General features: G+C 42.2%; 1 protein-coding gene across 2 annotated transcripts in view; it reads right to left on the reverse strand.

Moving 5' to 3' along the window:
* Nucleotides 1-3,417: 3,417 nt before the first annotated feature.
* Nucleotides 3,418-22,954, reverse strand: part of DERA (deoxyribose-phosphate aldolase) — a 53,687-nt gene continuing 34,150 nt past the window's right edge. For both annotated transcript variants that reach the window (XM_086610599.1, XM_086610598.1), the window contains 3 exons: nucleotides 9,682-9,794; nucleotides 5,618-5,767; nucleotides 3,418-3,530 (listed from right to left, as the gene is read on the reverse strand). In XM_086610599.1, the coding sequence (XP_086466725.1) occupies nucleotides 3,474-3,530; nucleotides 5,618-5,767; nucleotides 9,682-9,794 (320 nt within the window). In that variant the 3' untranslated portion in view covers nucleotides 3,418-3,473. The remainder of the gene's footprint in view (nucleotides 3,531-5,617; nucleotides 5,768-9,681; nucleotides 9,795-22,954) is intronic.

The following is a 22,954-nucleotide window of genomic DNA, read 5'->3' on the forward strand; positions in this document are numbered from 1 at the left end:
AGGAACTTACACGACTGATGAAATAAAGATATCAAAGTATTACTTGCCCCAGCTGATATGTACACTTCACATATAATTACTATTTCATATCTTTGTTTTCTCCAAACCAGGAAAAAAGCTTACCTTCTCTCCCAATTCCCTCTTCTTGTAAATAAGCTGATACAGAATCTTCTAGATTTGCAGTTTCTACTTGACTTTCTTCTTGAATTTATTCTCTTCTTTGCAAAGTAATGTGGTCTACAAAATGAAGCTATTTAAAATCCTAAATGAATAAGTGTTATAAAAATAATAAATTAGTACACAAGACCAAAACATATGTTATACTCTGAAATACATTTAGACGGGAGCGCATAATTGCCTGTTCCTTTTCTAATGGCCTGAAGCACAGCGCTAAGTCTGAACTTCTCCCAAAGCCTATGCAGCGAGGGAGGGCCACCCCCTCCCTGCTTCCCGACCCGGTTCAGGTCCCCATCGCCTTTCTGCAGGAGTGACAACCAGCTGCAGCAGCCTCAACAAACCCCAACTGCCCCAACCACGGGAACTAAACAGCAGCAAACGGCCATCAGCGATGGAGAAGATGGAAGAGAGGGTAGTGGAAGTGGCCGTCAGGGCAACAAGCCTAGGAGAACACACCATGAGCACTTCCAGCTCCCCATGGGCAAGGGGGGAGGTCCTGCCACCCCAAACTCCGACCTGAGCTCAAAATGTCCCTGTATCCCCTGTGTTTGGCTCTCTCACAGGATCAGTACCGGAATAAGCTGGCCTTGCCCAGCCTCCAGGATGGACCTCGGACCTGTGCTGTTGGTGGTGTCTCCTGGATGGGTCCCTTGGACATGCCTTGTCATATGTCTCCAGACCGGCCCCCTGCTGCTCCTGGTGGGATCTCTGGCCCAGGATCATCCCTTGCATTGCCTAGGGCTGTCAACAGACCAATACCTGGCTGGTACCAGAAGCTTCTGCAGGAGAGGTGAGAGACAAGGCTTTGGGTCACACTGGTGGTCCACAATCACAGACAATATGAATGCAACTCACTCGCATCACAGAGAAGTTAACAAGGACAACCTGTCACCCTGTAACACCAAGCCTTCTGCTTATTCCTCGGAAAAAAAAAAACCCACACCCAAAACCAGAATCATCTTTATTTGAATGTGTTTACAGGTTACTGTTTTACAGTTTTTCTTTTTTTTACCCCAAAATTACAGGTTTCGAAAGAAAAAATGTTTAAATTACTTTCCAAAACAGCTTCTCCCAAAACACTGGTTGACTTGGAGTTGCAGGGTATCTCACGTCAGTGTGTTCGTAATGTTCATGGAAAAGGGAAACGGCTACCTTCGACTTTCCAGGGAGCTGAACCTCTCCCTCCACCAATGGAGCCTGTTCCCTCTGAAGTGGAGTAACCAGCAGTGGCCCATGTGAACAACAAAACGAAGCAGGGCCGTCGACGGAAATATAAACAATTCCTCCTGGGAAGTTCATGAATTGACATGTAGCTCCCGTGGAAACAGTGAGGGTGTTCTCTGAGGTACTCACATTAGGTGCCAAAGTTGGACCCTCATCAATTTCAAGGAGTCCTTCAGCTAGAAACCAAAGTATCTCCAAAAAAAAGCTTCTGTCTTCGCCCTAAACGGTCAAAAGACGATCAACGCCAACCAAGTGCACTTTGCAAGCGAGGTGGATCTTTCTGTTATGAAAGTATCGAAATACACTCCAACATTCATTCGGCGAGAGCTCAACAGCAGCAAAATCCAGTGTGAGGTTACTGGGAGGGCACGGCAGAGGGTCCACCTGGCAAGCACCTGCTGGGAGCTGACTTCACCTAACGGGCTCTGTATTTCTGAAAGCTCAGCAGCAGAGTTTTCCTCTAAATGTGTAAACAAGCACTGGATTTTTCCTTCAAGAAACTACCAAGTGAAATCAGAAGGAAAACCCGTAGCGAAAAAGGCCACTTTCCAGGAAAACAACCGTGTGAAAACGCAGTCACAGCTCGGCCTCATTTCCTGTGCCGAGACCTGAACCAGAAAAAGGCTGAGAGCCTTGGATGAGCTACTTCCTGGGAAATTAAGGCCTATTTTTAGTACTGAGCACTGCACATAGGATTTGGCTTTCTGTATATGTTGTTTCTCTGATTTTTTTTTTCCCCTATTCAGCTTTCCTATCTGTCCGAGGTGTTTTGTAGAGCACTAGTGACTCAGGTGGTACAACCAGATAAATAACTGAGTTGTTCTCTTTATGAAGCACAGATCTCTTTGTAATAAATGTACCTCGTAGCTTGATTTACAGCAAAATCCTCCTCCTCTTACTTCCCTGATGAGACCTACTTAAGTCAGTGAGACTAGTCATGATGATAAGATAATTAAGTTTTTAGTACAACTCTGGTTTGTGAGCAGAATGCAGTCCTGAAATAATGAATCTACGAGCTCCAGCCTGATACCCAAAAGGTGTTGATGATTTTGGGATTATTCTTAGTGTGCCCTGAGAAAAATAATTTCACATTAAAGCTGCAAACCCCATGTAGGACACAATTCAAATCACCTTTTAAATGGAAGAATTACTTTTAGAATGGCAAAGCCGAAGTTCAGCCAGCATAGCCGTGACACCGGCAAACTGACAGTCAACCCCCCCTACATTAAAATGGAAAGATTTGCATGAATGTGTTCTAAAATGACAGGAGACAGGAATGGGAGCTTCTAAGCAAGTTAGCCTAAAATTTTAAGAGTGAAATGCCTAAAAATAGGCCCCTGAATACATAGTTAGGCACCTATATAGAGGCTGCTTGATTTTCAGTTGTTCTGATCACGCAGAGCTCCCATTAACTTCAGGAACAACTGTGGATACTCAGCTGTTCTAGAAATCAAGCCACCTTTATTCAAGGGTCTAAATATGGATGTCTGTGCCCAAGTTTGGGGGGAAAAATAAAAAAAAAAAATGGTTTTTTGCTATAGAGACATTTTATAAAAGAAAGTAATAGCCAAGTTTCATTTTCTCGGGTTACAACGCTTGAAACTGAATCAACATAACAATTAATAGTGCAACACATCTATGGCAGAAGATTTTGTCTGAGGTAATGGAAAGCTATTCCAAGATCAGTAGCTCTTAATTAGCAATCTGAAACATTCCATACATATTTCATATTCTGTGACTGCAAAGTGTTACCAGGCCACCTAAATCTTTTTCATAGTATTTCAATGTTGCCATTAATAAGCTTCTCAGGCTGGTCTGAGGAAGACTTTGCAAGATTAACTTTGCAAATCTGTAAGTATTAACTATTTAACTATTTCAGAATTACCATTTTTTTTTCCACTTTTGGGTCAAGTACAAGCAGCAGACTTGAGCATATTTTTACATACTATAAAATATGAAAAGAGAGAATTAGGCTTTTAATTCTATCATATGCATTTGGTTGTCAGAAGATTTCTAAATGCTGTTTGCTTAAAGACCTTGTTTGTAAAAGTAATCCTGGGTTGATTTCGTGTCTAAGCCATTGCCAGGTCATGCTGAAGTGCATAAGAGCCAGTCACATGATAGAAAATCTGCAAGAAAAAAGAAAATTTACGATGGAATTATATATGACCATAAATCTGAAAGTGTCAAGGAAGTAACAAATTAAAGGCATGCCAGATGAAGATGATGGATATTTGTTTGTGTGTGTGTGTGTGTGTGCATGAAATATGATGTAATATACCTTTATATACTTGTTTATAGGATCTGAACTAAGGGCTCTTGCTGCTTTGCTTGGAAAAAAGAAAAAAGCAAAGACTCTTGTTGCTTTTAACTAAGCTTTCAAAAAGAGCCAGCTAGAAGACAATGCTCTACTTTCACTGTAACCTGATTTTGATGATTTCAGTATTATTTTGTGATATTCACAGTATCCAAAACTGCTTATGCTTTTATATGGCTCATTTCAAACTATTCTTTTAACTGCACTGCCTTGGCGGTGCAGGAGTGTTCTCCCCATTTTCTATATTTGTCTGTTTTTTTTAAATACCTGTTTGTTTAATTGAATAAGAAGATTGGGATGTTTTATCGTACACGTTTTTAGATGGCACAGTAAAGCAGAGCTTTGGTCATGACTGGGGCATTTGTGCAATCCCTGGCAGATAGAAGGAATAACCCTTAAGAAATCAGAACAAATCGTGCGACACAATCACTGACTGTTGCAAGCCTCAGCAGCGATGGCAGTGGCAACACGAAGCTTCATGCTGCTCTGCCATAACCAGGGACATGATTTTAGGTCAAGAGTGAGGCAGAGGCAGCCTGGCAATGAAGCAAGCCAATACTACTCTCATTGCAGGAATGAGCCAGGGGTTTTCAACAGTCATGAGCATTTACCTGACATCTCTCAGCTGTTCTGTATTTCTTAAGACATGCCAGTATTTCAGTTGCAAGGAAAGGTGGGGCTATCTTATTGCAGACTTCCAGTACTTAAAGGGGGCCTACAGGAAAGCTGGAGAGGGACTTTTTCCAAGGGTATGTAGTGATAAGACAAGGGGTAATGGCTTTAAACTGAAAGAGGGGAGATTTAGATTAGATATAAGGAAGAAATTCTTCAGTCTGAGGGTGGTGAGGCACTGGAACAGGTTGCCCTGAGAAGTTGTAGATGCCCCATCCCTGGAAGTGTTCAAGGCCAGGTTGGATGAGGCTTTGAGCAACCTGGTGTAGTGGAAGGTGTCCCTGCCCATGGCAGGGGGGTTGGAACTAGATGATCTTTAAGCTCCCTTCATGATTCTATGAAAGGGAACATACTGATGCTTTTTTTTCTCCCTCAAATTCCCCATATCTCATGTTCTCCCACCAGCAGCAAGGAGAGATTGCTCAAATTTTTTTCTTGGTTAAAGCTAATATCACCTCATCTCCTGGGCTTAATGAACACGAGAATAAAGTTCAGTAGCCCTAACAGTTTAGTGGTTCCTGTGACACTACGCTGTTCTCAACCATGCTGTACCCTTTGGGGTTGATACCCTGTGCCAGTGAGGTCAGTTGTGGGTAGATAGGTCAGAACCCTTCTTCCCACTGGGAACTACACATTGTCACTGCACCTCATACACTACTTGTTTGCTAGGAAACATAGCGACCAGCCTGCAATAAAAGCAATTAGAAAAATGAGGCTTTGTAGGAGGCAAATGCTTTTTTAACCCAGGAAATAATCAATATGTAAAAACTTCTCTATCAGCAGTACCAGAGGTAGGATGAGACGTGACTTTCTGCACAGCACGAAAATATATTGTCAACAGTTGCAGCACAGTGACACAAAGGGTCTGTGAGATATTTTGAGGGTCAGCTGAACCGGTGACAGCTAGGAGTGCAAGGCAGTGCACTACCATGCCTTTGCGAAAGACTTCATATATGTACAAACTGAGCCTCTTTGCTCACTGGATTGCAAACCTGGCCCAGACAATTGCCAGCTGCTGGAATATCAGAGTCCCAGATGTCTGCAATGACACGCCAAATTTAAAGAAATACTGGGCTGCAAGTGAAGCTGTCATTAATAATGAATTAGATGTATGTTCCATTATCTTTTAAACAGCACCAAAAAGCATATTCTGCTAAAACAGTAAGCCAGCACATTTAGAAAGACAACTTTTTCTCTCTGCCAAGCTGAAAACTGTTAACAACTAACCTGTTTCTCAATGTCTCCCAGCAAACTACTGGCACCCAGGCGAAAGAGCTCTGGCGTTAGCCATTCCACTCCCAGTTCCTCCTTCACCAGCATAAGCCAAGTAATAGCTTCTTTTGCCGTCCGGATGCCCCCGGCAGGTTTAAATCCCACCTTTACATGGAAAAAAAAGAAGTGCAATACACATTTTCACTCATCAGCAACCCTAGAAGAGCAATCAGCACTCGTACACCTGCAGTCTCAAAGTGCCTGCAGTGTACGTAGCGACTCGGCTCGGTACGCACCCGACTGCAAACAATTCAAGCTCTGGACTAGTGCTGAGAGCTCTCAAACCTCAGCCATCGCTGTGAAAGAGAATGTTTTCATCCTGAGGGACAGCAACGGAGGGAGTGATGCTTTTGACTTCAGTGCACTTTCTCAGGAGCTGCGTTCGAGGTCTAATGGGGGTTCTTTGCCCGTAGCACGTATTAGGCCAAGGGATTTAGGGAGGACCTGGGATTTCTGCATATCACCTCCTGCCCATCTCCCAATCTTATTCAAATATATACTTATACAAATATACATGCAGTAACATAACACTAAAGATGCTGAAATAAAGCAGGTGAAGCAGCTGACTCTCGTGGAGAGAGCATTGAGAGATGGCTGTACTTTATAAAAAGCCTGTGCACTGCAATTATACATGATCAGGCTGTACATTCTAACCTATCAAAGGTTTAATTTCCACTAAAATTTTCCAAATGGGAATTAAATTAGGTCTGTCTTTACCAAAAATTGAAAGTTTTGTGCTTTGCAAGAACTGCAAAACTTCTCTCCCAACACATGCTGGATATCCTCTCAGTTACTTGATGTGAGATACAGGTCATATTTGGTCAGGTGAACTGCTGTTTACGTAGAGGCACACACACCGAGAAAAACTTGTATTTGAGGTAAAGGATGTCCTGAATCCCATGATCAGCCTGCTGTGCAGAGCCAGCACTGAGGTGACCTGGCACGCACCCCAATGCCAGTTTTTTGGTTACGTGCCATTTAAACGCATCTCATTCTGAGACAGAGCCTGTGACACGCAGCTAGCGAACCCCTTGTCAAAAATCTTGTCACCTGCATTAACCAAAACGTTGGCCTGCAGCAGCTTACTAAACCTTGAAAAACAAGGAGATTTAGGAAAAACTGTTTCTGCATAAAAACAAACAAAAAAAGTATCTGAGCAATCTGTACAGCAGCACACAGTGATTCCTTCTACGTTTCCCTCTGCCATAAACCTTTATCTTGGGTACTCCTTCCCATCAGCCTCCTTCTCAAAGAATTATCATTCTGGTTTCTGTATATACGTTCCTGAAACTTCACTGCATTGAGGATTTCTTTGTACCTTATGGATATAATAGCAGAATCAAAAAGTATCTGATTCTGAATGTGTTTGGTAATTTTTTTTTTATAGTGATTTCAGGACAAACAAACACAGAATAAAGCCTTCTCTCACACTGAAGCATTGTGATAGCAGCGTATTTCCAATAAGATTATGAAGAACAATAACAGGAAAAGCTTGGTAAATCCAAAACACATAGACTGTGTTTTTGTGGATGGATGGATGGATGGATGGATGGATGGATGGATGGATGGATGGGTGTACGCATACATCTGTTAACATCAGCTTTCCTACAGGAATTTAAACCACAGCAACTGGAAAAGCATCTTCTAGACAATAAATTAAAATAGCAAGAGTGTGTTTTCCCTCAGGAAGAGAAATTCTAATGAAATACAAATTTAGATTTCTTCCTAGAAATATTACAGCTCTTTGAGATAATCTGTGGCAAAACCAAGTAAAATAGAGTCAATAAGAGAATTAAAAACAGCATGCAGAATTCCTTCCCCTTTTAGCAAATTCTGAAAGCTCTTTTCTTTGCAAAAAAGCTGACAAAGACAAGCTTGTCCTCTCCTCCATTTACCAGCTTTCCAAACGGCACATCTGACTGCCATAAAAAGGCAAAAAGGAAGGGGGGGTTGGAATTTAATTCAAGAGCAGTACAAAGTCCAGCTACCACTTTCCTGCTGTTTCACAGCATTTCATTATTTTGCTTAATAAGTTCATCTCTTCAAGAATTTTCTCTTCACCTTATATTATTAAAAGTAATAAGTTTTTCTGGATTGGGGGTTTTCCCAACAGAAAAACCAATTTATGTATGTCCTTCAATAATGACAGGAAAAGATTATTTCCCATTATATTGCACACTTTTCATATCACCACCACAGGTTATCATTCAATAAATGTTACTCTGCAACTTGTTCCTTTCCTCCAAGAAGTTTAATTTCTGCATTAACCTGTTTTTTCCAGCCAATGCCTTGCTAGAAAGCATCACTACAGCAGCAAAATTAGTTTGTTAAAGAAGCCATTTAGAAATCTCCTGTCACTGATAATATTGTCTTCAGTTAATAAAAGCACATACAGTCAGCCTACATCTAATTCACTGACACACACACACGCACACAGCACTCCTCCTTATGAACACGTTTTATACCATGAATGCATGTTTTTCAAGCAAAAGGTGAATTCCAACATTTATATCCAACTGGTGGTACGAAGCTGTGTAAATGCAGCAGAGCCCAACCTCACAGCTCGGGTCAGCAGCTCCGGTGCCAAGGCGAGTCACCCGGCCCCAGGGATCTGCCTCAGGTTGGCAGCACTGAGGATGCTCCCACAGAAGCAAGACTATGGGAGCTGCTCCAGTTGTTGTGTGGCAGAGAGAGATGCAGGCTGGGGAAGGGATGAGTGAGGACAACCCAAGGATCCACGCTGGCCTCATCTAGACGACTACAGAGAGCAGATGGACACACGTCTAACCTGCTGCCATGTGCTCCTCAAGCTCCAACAGCCACCTCAGCCCCTATCCCACCGCTCATCTCATGTCTTAACATCATACCTTGAAAGGCCACCTACAGAAGGGACACAAAGGTGAGCTGGAGAGGATGGAAGGGTGACTCAGAAATGGGGAGAGGGTCTTATCTAGAAATATGGTTTCCTTCCCTGAGGCTGCAGGTGAGGACAAAGCCCACTGCTGAACACCAGCACCAGATCTAACTGGCAGCCCCATCTTGCCTGTGGATAAAGGAGGTGAGAGGTGGTTTAAGCCTTCCTGGATAACCTCCTCCTTTCTCCCTGCCTCAGCACAACGATGGATGCACAGATAGCTCATCACTGGCTCTGCTGTATGCTCCCCCTGCTCCTTGCCTCCACTGTCCTTGCTTAACAGTGACCTGACGGATAAATGCTGTGTACCAGGACATAGTGTTCTTCCAGCCCCTGCCCCTCCCTCCCTCCATCCCAGCAACAGGATCCAACTGGATCTGCCTTCTTATCCCCTTGGAAAGACTCTCTGGCAAGGGAGGAAAGAGCAGAATTTATCCCTTGGGTTGCCAGAACAAAGTCAGAAAATACATTTGTGTACACTGGACTGACTCTTGATGGCTATAAATTTGTACAGCTCCTCGGAGGTTTATGGGAGTATGCCAATCGCTGTCAGCTTCAGACTGCCCTGTTATTAACAGAGATGACCATTTAAATACCTTAAATGGTGAAACAAAACTCAAACCTAAAGGCAGCAGGGGATGCATCTTCACTCTGAGAGTGGTGAAGCGCTGGACCAGATTGCCCAGAGAAGTTGTGGATGTCCCATCCCTGGAGGTGTTCGAGGCCAGGATGGATGAGGCTTTGAGCCACCTGATCTAGTCCAGGTGACCCTGCCCATGGCAGGGGGGTTGGAACTAGATGATCTTTAAGCTCCCTTCCAACCCTAACCATTCTATGATTCTATGATTCTATGATTTCATGCGATTTTAAGGAATGAAGTGACAGTTATTCAAAGGAGGAAAGCCAAACGTGCCTTTTTTTTTTAAAGTGCACAAATATTAGCAAATCAAATGAGGTATACAAGAGAGAAGTCCCATTATCTACTGCTCATATAGCCACAGAAACTAATGTATGTAGATTTATATGTTCTGCATTTTTAAACTATTACAGTCTTATTTCCTTCTGAGTCAGACTGGTTAATTTTTATAAAGGCAGTGAGAATTACCTTGTTGCCAGTTTGCCAGTAGAATTCTTGAATGGCTCGCATCATGACTACTCCAACTGGAAAGGTCGCGTTTTCCACCTCCTTTCCTGTAGATGTCTTTATAAAATCAGAACCTTAAAGGAAGTAAAAAAGCTTTATGGTAATTTTAGGACAAAAGCCACTCTGCACACACATAGTTCACACCCTCCAAAGATGTCCTCATGCTTCTCAACAGTAGGAAGCATTCCTTCACATGTACGTCCCTGTGGTGTCGATGCTGGCTTTGCTCTGGTCAAGGCCAGAGCAGCAGGAGGATGACACCCATCTGGTTTTGGAGCACGTCATACATCCCAGCAGTGAAGTGAACATCTCAGCACTTAATTCTTTGCTCTAGCTATCAGACCAACAACCTCTTCAGGTCAGTCCAATATAATATATATTCCTGTAGGGACACTCAATATATGTCTATATATACACTAACAGGAATGTGTTTGACTAACCAAAACAATGGAAATTATTTCCTCTGAACAGATTTTGCGTATAAATTAACATTTTCGTATTTCCACAAGGATCTTTCTGAACAGAAACAATTTTCACCATTTTTTTTAATTTAACCTTGCATCCATTTAGTCTCACATTTGACAGTCTAGTATTGTATCTCCCGCAGCTGTTTAAAGTGAAAGGAAAGAAATCCCTTGTGTATTTATGAAACCAGCTGTGCGATACTGTAAACAGGTGAAAAACTTTCTTCTTATGCATTTTGCAATTGTAACATTGCATATTACTATACTTAAAGCCACAGTCTCACATAATGCAGTAACAAGGTCAAACCATCTGTGTTATTTAAAGAAGGAGAGTTAGTCTTGGCTTATTTTTTCCTGGTTTTTCTCTTGTGAAAATATCCCCCACTGCCTGTCCTGAACACTTGTGTAGTGTTCTTGTGTGTTCTTGCTGTTCTGGGTTGGCTTAAAACGAATCCTGCAGCACAAATATGACAAAAAGCTAAGAAACTAACCGAAAAATTTGCCTTGCGCTGTATGATCCTGCATTGACACAATACAAGGACAAAACTTCTTTAATTGCATTAGGGCACACTTCATCCCTGGGAACCTACTTCTTAGAGAAGGTGTACTGCGGGATCATTAATTATCAAAAGTAATCGGGAGAAGAAGAGGGATAATTCAAACACCGTGTAGTAGTGCATCATCCACTTAAGTCAATTGGAACTGCATCTGCTTCCACTTCAGATTTGGCTTAGGGTCCATTTTGTCTCTTATTTGAATGATGATGCCTCTACAACATCCCCTAGAGTAAGCAAGGCAAGTTTCCCCACTGGCTCAAACTGAAGAGTTGCCTAGACTACGTTTCGACGGTGTGCTGCGGCACATGCCAGAGATCCGTCCTCCTGATGACGTGGTTGATGGGCACACAGCGAGGTCTCAGCCTGATGGGAAGTTAAGACAAAGCCAGGCATGTTTCTGCATCCTGTGATTTAAACGCAATCGAACGGCATCTTGTGTCTTGTAAGACCAATGTTTTCTCTGTAGGCTTCCTGTCTCGGCACCAACAGCCCATTGGTGATTAAATTGCACCCTCCCATGACAATCTCCATTCTAAAGAGAAACAGTCATTTGCAAAAAAAGTTCTAACTCCAGAGAAAGTGCAATGTGCAAAAGAGGCAATTAATATTTGATTGAGCTTTGCAAAGAACAGAGCACAAGGGAGAGACAACTGAGTTACACGTTTCAGAGCTACTCCCTTCCAGGGAGACACCACGGACGTCTGACAGTCACCTTAAAACAAGTAACAGTGCAAGTGAAACTTCAACAGTGCCAAATTGTATTTCTAATTTCCCTTTCAAAATGTAGCACTTAAAGTCCTTCAGTGCAATACTTTTCATTTTTTTCTAGTATAAGGTAAGTCAAAGCTTTTATAAGTCTTATAATTACAAGTCTCTACGGTACAGTTTCATTAAAAACTTTCATTAAACAACAGCTGCCCTTGTATATGGTCTTCTAATCAATTTGGTCAAACAGAATGACTTCTAATCAGCTGTTGATAAAAATAGAAGATGAAATTTTAATTCTAATAGATTAACCACAAACTCAAGATAGTCTTCAAAATCCATCTAGCTCTATTCTCCAGTGGATTTAACGACTATTCAGCAACTCATTACTAAATAGAACAAGATGAACATTTTCCAGTTCATTAAAGAAATGTACTATGTATTTTTGCATTGTCCTCATGATTCGTTACAGGGAGTCTTAATTACAAGATAATGGATAATGGTTATTAAATGCAGACTCCAGTAATGAAGCTCTATTCATTTGCGAGCCTCAGAGACCGCAAAGAGGGGAAAATAAAATTACTAGCTTCAAAAGATTAACGGATCAAATTATTATTCAATTTTGAAAATCTCATTCAGACTTCATAGAAACAAGAAGAGATTAAAAACTAGTATTAGTACAAAAGTAGTGCATTTATATATTTATTTTTAAATAATATCTTAAGGCTGTTACCAGAATAATCAGCTTTAGATGTGATTATTAGACAAACATACAGCCAATTTAGTAGCATCCTCTAACAATGAAAACAATACATTTTTATTTCCTGAACAAATTCTATTTGTGACACAAGAGCTTGCAAGCAGGATTGCATGCAGCCTCTTGCAGAAGACAGAAGATGCACGCTAGCAGAGCGCCACAATGGAAGGTGCTGTTAACGTTTAGATTTCAGGAATGAAAAGGAGGATTTAAAAATCAAACACTGCCCTGAAAGGCACCCCAATAAGTAGACTTTATGCCCATCTTGTTATAATAAGGGAGTTTCACCAAGCCTGTTTCTTATTCAAGTTTTCAAAACCAAGCATAAGGAATGAAGTTCAGCAGGAGTTTCATCTGGAAATTTAGGTGATGATTTAGAAACTGAGTTTTATCATCCACCTTCTCATCTTCCCATGAATGTATACACTCAAAAAATCAAGGCTAATGTCAAAATACATACTGGATGGCTTTCCCCTTCCCTAGAGTAGGCTCCACGATTCAGTGAAACATTAAATCAAGGACTTAAAAAAATGAGTTCATTCTCTGCCCAGCCAGCCTGGAAGAGGCCACACTTTCTACTCTTTTCCAGTGTGTAACCACAACAGTACATCGCCCTTCCAGGCAGCCAGTCCTGTAAGACTCATTGAATCAGTAAAGAGCGGAGACATCAAAGCCTTATTGAAACACAGCAGCATTAGACTCCTGCTTCAGGTGGGCTTGCTGCCAGCCTAGTGACCCACCTGCGTGTGATACACCACAGCCTGGCAAGCTCAAACTGCATCGTCTTACTTGAACCAGAGGTGGAAATCTGAATAAACCAAGCAACCAAGCTCTGAGCACTGCTGGGGGCCAGACCACTTGGCCTTCACTCACACATCTTGTGAAATTAGGCAGAGTATTTTAAGATACTAAATCACCTCTTCCCTTGCGTTCTCACCTCCCATACAAACACAACCCTCAGCCACTGCACTCCACCAAGGACCATTCAAAATAAGCCAGCTGGATGTGCACATGCTAAAAAGAAAAGCAGTGTCTTCAGAGCGTGTTGCATGAGTCCGTACCTATAGGTTAAGATGAAGTCCACTAAATTACTTCTATTCTAGATACTCACACTCCCTTATTTACTGGGGCACCTGAGCAGAGGCGTAGAGCTGAGGTACACAGAAGCTGAGTGACTTTTGTGGATGCCCCATCCCTGGAAGTGTTCAAGGCCAGGTTGGATGAGGCTTTGGGCAACATGGTGTAGTGGAGGGTTTCCCTGCCCATGGCAGGGGAGTTGGAACTAGATGATCTTTAAGGTCCCTTCCAACCCAAACCATTCTATGATTCTATGATTCTATGACTTGCCTAAGGGCTCTCTGTAAGCATTTGGCAGGGCAGGGATTGAACGCCTTGGTCTCCTGAAGGCCAGGAGAGTTGCCGTGACTGGCCCATCCTACTGATATTCCCTACATCGCCGCGATATGCTACAAAGCTTCTCAGTCCATGTAACACTGAAGCAGAGCACAAGAACTGGAGAATTTTATTTAGGTGACAGCATCCAGGAAACACATTCTGGTTCCATAATTAAGCAATAAGGAATAATAAGCAGCATAGTGATCGTGGAGTAATCACAACCTTTTGGTTGTGAAGTGCCTCAAATGCCCTTGGGGAATGATTATCTCCTGATAACTACAGACTCTGCGTTGTTGCCTTACTCTTAATAAAGAACAAAGATGCGTCTGGCAGTTTTAAACAATAGTTTAGAGAGAGATGCTTGCAGAGGGACAATTATGCCATGCTACTTTGTAAGTACTTGCAATGAGCACAAATATACATTGGTTGCTGCAGCTCAGATACAACAATATGTGGTGACTTCTTTCCTTCACTCTGAGGGTGGTGAGGCACTGGAACAGGTTGCCCAGAGAAATTATGGATGCCCCATCCCTGGAAGTGTTCAAGGCCAGGTTGGATGGGGCTTTGAGCAGCCTGGTGTAGTGGAGGGTGTCCCTGCCCATGGTGGGGGGAGGTAGAACTGGATGATCTTTAAGGTCCCTTCCAACTCAAACCACGCTATGATTCTATGACATAGGGTGAACACATTCCCTCACAAGACTTTCAGGACTGGTGGCAAAAAGAGGCATGCCGTTGAGGGGACCCATAAATGCCCCTGTTGTTTGTGTTGACAAGGTAGCAATGACAAAATAGTGTATTCAAACGTGCATAAAGTTCCATGAGCAAGTCATCTTTCTATTTTATGAGGACCTAAAATAAGGGTCTTAAGGTTCACACACAATTAGCCTGACTAGAGGCTACCAGGTTATCAACTCTCTGAAAATAAGAGGCAGGGCAAGATATAAAAGGCTAACATAGCCGCTTATTCTTGTCAGTTAGGTCTTTGTAATTGTTCACTTACATGTTCTTATCCTGCTCCAGTTGCAAGATAAAATACATTTCCTGCTAGCTTGACTTTGCCATTTAGGAGAAGGGAATACGCAGCTGCGACAACTCACTTGCAAAGTGAGCAGTAGCTCACTGAGTAGCTTTAACTCCATCCTACACGGCTGTGCTACCAGACCACTTCGTTAGGTGCCTGTGCACGTTTTCACACATCTGTGTCTAAGCTACTATTCTGAAAAACACTAGCTTGTAACTTTGTGTTTTGTGAACTGCCGATTTTTTGCAATTCTTTTCAGCAAAGTGCCTGCATGGAGGAAAAAAAATATTACATCGTAAGGCTCCACATTTGATGTCTATTTACAAATAAGACAACCTTTCTAATGACCCATCCTATCATCTCAGCTTGGTTTTCAAGACTCAAAAGGGGTGCTTCCTCTCTCATATGCTATCTCCAGTAAGAGGTGTTCTGCAGACCAAATGATGCCCTTAGGAACACTTATGCATGCACTTGAAGGGACAAATTATTAAGTCCATACTTAGGCAAACTTCCCCGCAGATGATGTTTGAAAGAATTCAGCATTGCTGGATTATGCTCGCTAATGCACTATTATAGTGTTTAACACAGGTCTCCACAGGATACTATTACTTAATTAGTATTAGTTTCTTGTGTGTTCATTTAAAACGTGTTTCTTTAGAAGGTTCAACAGAAAGATCCATACCACCTGCTGTTGCTCTGCTATATAGCTATTTTTAGATCATTCCTTCCAACCCCTATTTGGTATGATGGTGAAACAGAAGATAAATAATTTACATGTGCTCCAGGCTCAAAGGCCACAGCTGGAATCCCTGTCAATGGTGGCTCTTTGGGCTTCAAACCACACTAAAGCACAGGAGGAAATGCTCCCGGTCCCCTCCCGTATTGCCAGGCAGAAGCAGTGTTGGGACATGCACGGATGCAGGAGCAGTGGAGGCAACTATGTGCTGCTGGAAGAGCCATTCCTCTTCCTCTCTAACGAGGAAGCAGCAGGATACCTTCCAAGAACGACTAGAGGGATGACAAGGAAGCTTAAGGAATCCCTGTATTGTTATCTGCTTGTTAAATGTCATGTTTCTTTACCGAGATTTCATTTTTCTTCTTTAAAACTGTGTACCATGTATTACACTCGAGGGCTTTGCAGTGTGTGACCTATATTAACCTTATTTCATTTTGCAGATGGCATTACTGGAACTGGCTAAGCAGTTTGCCTAATGACACATGACGAGCCAAAGGGAGAAAGAAGAAATAAATCAATGCATCCCCAACACCGAATCCTAACCTCTCTACAATCACTGAGAAAAAAATACACCTTTCCTCTCCGCTTATCCACACTCACAATGCTGTTTTCTTCTAAAGATTATTCCGTGGGTTATTTCCTGCCACTCCCCTCCTGACTGAGCAAGACACAAAACACAAGAGCCACCAGTGCCAATGTCCCCTCTACTCTAGCGTGAGCTGAGCGCTGCCCAGTGCAGCCAGGGCAGGATGCCACGCTGATGGCACAGCTCTGGCCCCAGATGCCCGAACCCACGGCCTCCTCTGGCACGATACTCATGACAAAACAGAAGCAGGCAGCTGTGGTGCGTTTTATCCAGCGGAGTGAAGAGTGAACAGAGTAAAAGGAGCAGCAGAAGTGGTAAGTGGAGACAGAAGCATGTCGGTTACCATCAGCTTTAAGATGTGGCTGTTCTGTCAGCTACCAAAATACCTGAAGAGTAAGGGGGAAGGGGGTAGAAGAACCACAAACAACTGAAAAAATCATGGATAGTGTGCTAGAGGTGAAAGTAGCCACAGCACCTGCGTAAAATGGAGTGGACACGCTTGGCAGCGTGCACGGAGGCACAGCGCAGCAGACCGGTCCCCTCTCATTGCCACCACCACCATCATCGCCACAATTACACAGCACCTACCTAGAAAGAAAGGCAGTCATTTCTTTCAACACCTTGTTCCCACTCTTTGCTGCAAAAACAGTGATGGCTGAATTCTGCAGATTGCCCTAATGTCCAAAAGTCATCACTTGCATTTAAAAAGCTAAAGGTTGTAACATAACTCATTATCTCCGTACAGGGATATGGATGTGGCCAGGGGCTAAGAGGGGGATGGTGACTTTCCCTGCTTTGGCAGAGTGTTAGTGTCCCATGTGCAGCAGCTAAAGGCACGCTGGGTGTTTGTGAAGGAACCACAACATTCATTCTTATCGCTTTACCACTAACACACAGGTGGCTGCAAAAACCATCGAGGAGCAACATAAAGGTTGGCCTCTCCTTTCAGATTGGATGCAGGCACTCAGGCTCCCTGCACTGAGCCATGTGCTCCTGCTGCGCTGGGTGAAAAAGCAAAATGCTGTGGGAGAAACTAGACTTGATTTGAAAAGTTCACCCATGAAGCCTCCTTTACAAACGCTGAATTGCATTGCATCATTTACTTGTTCACACTTAAACTAATCTAAATAATGATATAATTAAAACAGCACTGATCTAGGTCAGGCTTTTTCCCTCTTGGCATTCCTGGGTTTGGATCAATACATCTCAGTCTCTCAAAATGTTGTCCAGTACATGATGTATTACAGACTGAGCTAAAACCCTTATATATCTACCAGTAATAGCACTGCAATTTGGAAGAAAATAATAAAGAGGCATGACTGCTTAGAATCACAGCACTACATGGCATGCTGCATACCATATTTTAGCAACCAAATTTTGCTTTGTGCTTTTTAATGTCGATAGCAACTTTGAAACAAATACGCTAACATTAAAACTCAGGTATGCTTACGTGTTGTCTATTAGCTTGCAACAAAATTACTCAAATTGAAGAAATTGCTGTTTAAAATCCATTTGGAAATACTCCACGTTGAACAAAGCAAGTAGAAAATCAGTCTACTTTATCAAGAAAGTGCTATGAATTTTAAAGATTTTAAAAAAACCCACATACATAATACAACCAAAATCATGACACTTCAATGTCATTTTGAGTGTTTTTTCAACACCTCATGATAAAAGCATTTTAAGATTCTGTTCTGACTCTAACCCAGAGAAAGGCAGCATTGATTTTTGAGATGTAAAAGTCATGTCTTAACACTACAGTCAGAGTCTGTCCGGCATCCAGCCTCTTTGCCATGCAGAGGACAAACAGCATCAGCCTCTCTTCCCTACACGTAAAAAGGCAGCTGGCACAGGTGGAGGGGGATTTCCAGTATCAAAAGCATTTCCCAAGACTTTGTGGCCTATGTCAAGCTTTTGGCTTTGCCTGAAAAAAAAAAAAAAAAAAGAAGTGCCAGATCTCACCAGACTCATCTGTGATGTGTTTGTTCCCTCCTGGCTTTTACAAATCAGGCAGAACAGGTTACTTAGAGGCTCACGTAGAGGGCTGAATATTCTATTTCTAGTAATCATATGATTACTAGCAAAATGTTAGCCACTTGGTTTAATTTTTATGATACTTAAAAGTCTTCAATACAATCAACTTACAAACATGTAAATTCTATCACAGACTTGCTGGGAGCAGGTGTTAAGGCATTCTCCTGACACAACAAATACCCAAACGGTAACATCCTGGAAGGACTCACCTACACGTAAGAAAGCATAATAAAATGGCAAGCTATGGTTGTTTTTAAAAGGTACTGATCTTACTCACAAGTCCTGCTTTCCAGAAGTTTTTGCCCCTTGGAGTGTTTCCTTGTTCTTTCCCTACCTTGATAATTTGACATCCGGCAGAACTGCAAAGCCCATGTGTATAGGCTGCGATGTGGGTGAGAACTTCCAGCTACTGACAGATGTTTTCACCACTGTCAGTTGGGTTTTTTCACAAGGTTTGTAGCTCTTCAGGTAGCCTGAATACCAAAAAGCCTGCCAGTCCCATTCAATAAAAAAAACAACGAAAACCCCTGACTGGCAGCCACACTCCAAGGAGGAGGCACCTCTCTGCTGGGCATCACAGAAAGACACATTTCTGGTTTTTTAAGAAATCTTTTTTTCCCTTCTCTGTATTATTAATGATGCTTACACAGCAAAACTAACAATTTTATTTCAAAGGGATGCTTTTTGAAGGCATGTTGCTGGTAAATTCAGTCAGACTTTTCTGGCACAATAATCTACTGATTACTACTTTAAAAAATTAAGGAAATCAAAGAGACCCTTAAGTGCCGTCAGAAATAGGCAGCAGCTCATAAAAAGGTATTTAATATGCTGGGGCATTGTTTCTCCACCTCCATTTGTCAACAGCCTGTGTGCTGAGCTGGTCACAGACTGCAATCACGGCGAGCATCTCAAACCAAAAGCACCAACCATCAGATTAAACAACTGCCTGCGTTTTGGTTAAAAATAACTGAAACTGATATAGAAATGCACATTTTGTTAGTCCACTGGCAAAATGAAGACGATATTTCAGTCTTCAAATCTACATTCTATATATAGGTTTTATATCTTTAAAAACCTACGCTGAATATACATTATCATTTTGTACTTTGGCATTTCACTCTTTTTACTGAAATACTGTGAATGAAAGAAATCGAGTACCAAACTCCCTTTGTGCAAGATGTATACATATCCTCATAGGTATTCAGTGGTGAGTTATTAAATGTCACTATTCATTGAGACAGCACATTTTATGTCTTTCTTACAGAATCCATCTAAAGCTTGTAGCTTGGCATGGCAATATTTCAGAGCCTCCCTTTGGTATCAATGGCTTCTTCATTCATGACCAAGGACAACCCGGGAAACTACAGACCAGTCAGCCTTACCTCTGTGCCAGGTAAAATCATGGAACAGATTCTCCTGGTAGCTGTACTAAAGCACATAAAAAATAACCAAGTGGGTGGTGACAGCCAACATGGCTTCACTAGGGGCAAGTCGTGCCTGACTAATTTAGTGGCCTTCTACGACAAAGCTACAGCGCTGGTTGACGTGGGTAAAGCAACAGATGTCATTTTCCTGGACTTGTGCAAGGCATTTGACACTGTCCCACATGACATCCTTGTCTCTAAAATGGAGACACATGGATTTGACAGATGGACCACTCGGTGGATAAAGAACTGGCTGGATGGTCGCACTCCAAGAGTTGTGGTCAATGGTGCGATGTCTACATGGAGACCAGTGTCAAGCGGTGTCCCTCAGGGGTCTGTTCTGGGTCCAGTGCTGTTCAACATCTTTGTCAGCAACATGGATGACAGCATTGAGTGCACCCTCAGTAAGTTTGCCGATGACACCAAGCTGTGTGGTGCCATGGACTCACTTGAGGGAAGAGATGCCATCCAGAGGGACCTTGATAGGCTTGAGAATTGGGCCAGTGCTAACTGCATGAGCTTCAACAAGTCCAAATGCAAGGTCCTTCACCTGGGTTGGGCCAATCCTAGGCACAAATACAAACTGGGGACAGAGTGGGTTGACAGTAGCCCTGAAGAGAAGGATTTGGGGGTGTTTATAGATGAGAAGCTCAACATGAGCCGGCAGTGCGCTCATGCGGCCCAGAAGGCCAACCGCATCCTGGGATCTATCAAGAGAAGTGTGGTCAGCAGGCCAAGAGAGGTGATTCTCCCCCTTTACTTTGCTCTTGTGAGACCCCACCTCAAATACTGTGTCCACTTCTGGTGTCCCCACCATAAGAGAGACATAGATTTGTTGGAGCGTGTTCAGAGGAGGGCCACAAAGATGATCCAGGGGCTGGAGCACCTCTGCTACGAGGACAGGTTGCGGGAGCTGGGATTGCTCAGCCTTGAAAAGAGAAGACTTCGGGGGGACCTAATAGCTGCCTTCCAATACCTGAAGAGACCCTACAGGAAGGCTGGGGAGGGACTTTTTACAAGAGTGTCCACTGATAGGACAAGGGGAAATGGGTTTAAGTTGAAGGAGAACAGATTTAGATTAGATCTTAGGAAGAAATTCTTCAGTACGAGGGTAGTAAGACTTTGGAATGAATTGCCCAGAGAAGTTGTGGATGCCCCCTCCCTGGAGGTGCTCAAGGCCAGGTTGGACGGAGCCTTGAGTAGCCTGATCTAGTTGAGAGGCGTCCCTGCCCATGACAGGGAGGTTGGATTAGATGATCTCTGAGGTCCCTTCCAGCCTATGCCATTCTATGATTCTATGATTCATCCACACTTGCACGTTCAGAAACAGAAGTGCTCAAGTAAAACATTGCCTGTTTTACCGAGCTGCCATTTACAAAACCACAGTGGTAGTGATGGTGTCACCATCACACCAGGAAGCATGATCACCTCTACACCTTTCTTTCTGTAATCCTAAGCTTCTGACATAAACAGCAAAAATTTGCAGTACTGTCTCTCCATTTGAGCTTGGTCCTAAGCGTGCTCTGTTTAGGTCATACAGAGCATCACACTGAACAAAGCTACCCAAGGCTGCACCTCAAAGAAAGAGATATTTGATGTGAGCAGACAGACCCTAACCTGATAAAAGTAAAGCCTTGCAAGATCCACACTTTTAACTATGACTTCTAACAATACCTAAACTGGTATTAGTATTTTCTGTAGTGACTCCAATTATTCAGTGGGATCATGAGACATAATCTGAAAGAAAACTGAAAGTTTAAACACGATCTGTGGGGTTTTTGTTTTTAATAGCAGTCGCTTTTAATTAAGTAGATCTTGATCATGCCACGAGACTAAAAATCAGGAAGTCTAAAAACCTGTCACTTGGCTCTTCTTCCCCCCATCCTGACAGAGATGCACATATTTCAGCGAAGCAGCTGTCTTCCACAAATACTGAATCACAGCTGAAGTCACGAGGAATTACGTGTTCAGCATTTTTCTACATCAAATTACATACATAGGTATCTAATAATTATTTACACTGGAAAACACAGGTCTGAAGGTGAGTACAGCAGTGTTGCATATCCCTTATCCATCGGCCAAGCACAGTATTCACTTTGCTAGCCATCTTCTGTAGAGTGTTTTAAGGTCGCCAGATGTCAGCCCAAAGCAAAATCTCATTGTCTCCATCTAATTACCTATTTCTTCAGACTTACAATGATCGAAATGACTGAGTTACACAAAATGGTTACTAGTAACAGAAGACTGTTGTTAACCAGCAAGATACGGTGGGTATATGTGTGTCATGTTCAGAAGAAAAAGACACTGCTGTATGCTGCTTGCTTTTCCCATGTGAATTTAGAAAGGGGAGTTAAAGCGTAACATCAAGTGAATTAGCAAGAATCACGAGGGCTGAAAACCCAGGAACCAATGAAGTCATAGGGAAATGGAAAATGGGTTCAGCCCTAAAAAGATAAAATTATTTAACAACTTATTAAAACAGTTCATCATCGTAATTAAAATCCGAGTGCCTAGAAAAAAGTGGCACAAGAAAGGTAATTATTCATGAAGAGACTTCAAAAAGCCATTTATTGTGAATTTGGGAGAGAATCAGCCTGAAAGAGTTGGTAGCAAAAATAAATTGTTTGTTTATTCATAAAACTTATTTTGGTCTAGCATACCACTAAGAATCCCCAACATCTGCTCAAGGCAGCTGTAAGTAACATTAGGAACACTCAGCCAATTTATATCTTTCCTTTTTATTAAAAAATAAACAGGTCTTTTTAAATTATTCACCAGTAAATTAACATAAAAATCAGTGCTGTAGCAACTCACATTTTGTGGAAAGGCATCTGAAAGCTTTGTATGATCATGATGATCTAAACCTTTCTACGTTCCACTGACTACTTTGCTCTTTATGTGATGTCCCATCTAATTTAACAAATGAAAACGTAGAAAACCTACAAGCCATACTGGAGTCATGGCTGTGAATAATACAGAATGCATCACTGATACCTCAAATGCCATTTTAGTTGTTTCCTTCCAACTTGAATGGATTCTGTTCTTGCCTTCCTTTTGCCTTCCGCCACTTAAAAATTCCACTCAAATAATCTGAGCTCCTCTCTTGCTTCTGTCTTTCATGAACCAGATACTGGACAATAACCTCAACCGGCAGAACCCTTCTCTGAGTTATTTCTGAGTAACGAAATGCAGTGGTGTTAGTAATTAATAATTATTTGTTCTCATCTGCAGTATTTTCATGGGTTGCAAAGTGCTCTGCATGTTCCTGTGTTACACTCAAAAACTGTGTTCTTAAGACAGTAAAAAAGGCACAGGAGCTCTTCAAACCTAAAGGCTCTATTAATCCGTCACTTACACTTTTATTTTACCTAATTCCTTGAACATTTCAGTAGAAAAATATATTACTTTCTTCCTAGGTTTCTCCCCTGCTTTCAGTTTGTATTTCCTAATTCAAGCACATCCCTGCAAAAGCACCTTGCCAAGAAGCTGTTCAAAAGCACAGAGTAGCTCTGGTTTTTTTTACTAGGATTTTTTTCAGTTTTACTTCTAAACAAC

The sequence above is a fragment of the Tauraco erythrolophus genome, chromosome 4 (assembly GCF_009769465.1).
Source record: "Tauraco erythrolophus isolate bTauEry1 chromosome 4, bTauEry1.pri, whole genome shotgun sequence".
Taxonomy (NCBI): Eukaryota; Metazoa; Chordata; class Aves; order Musophagiformes; family Musophagidae; genus Tauraco; species Tauraco erythrolophus.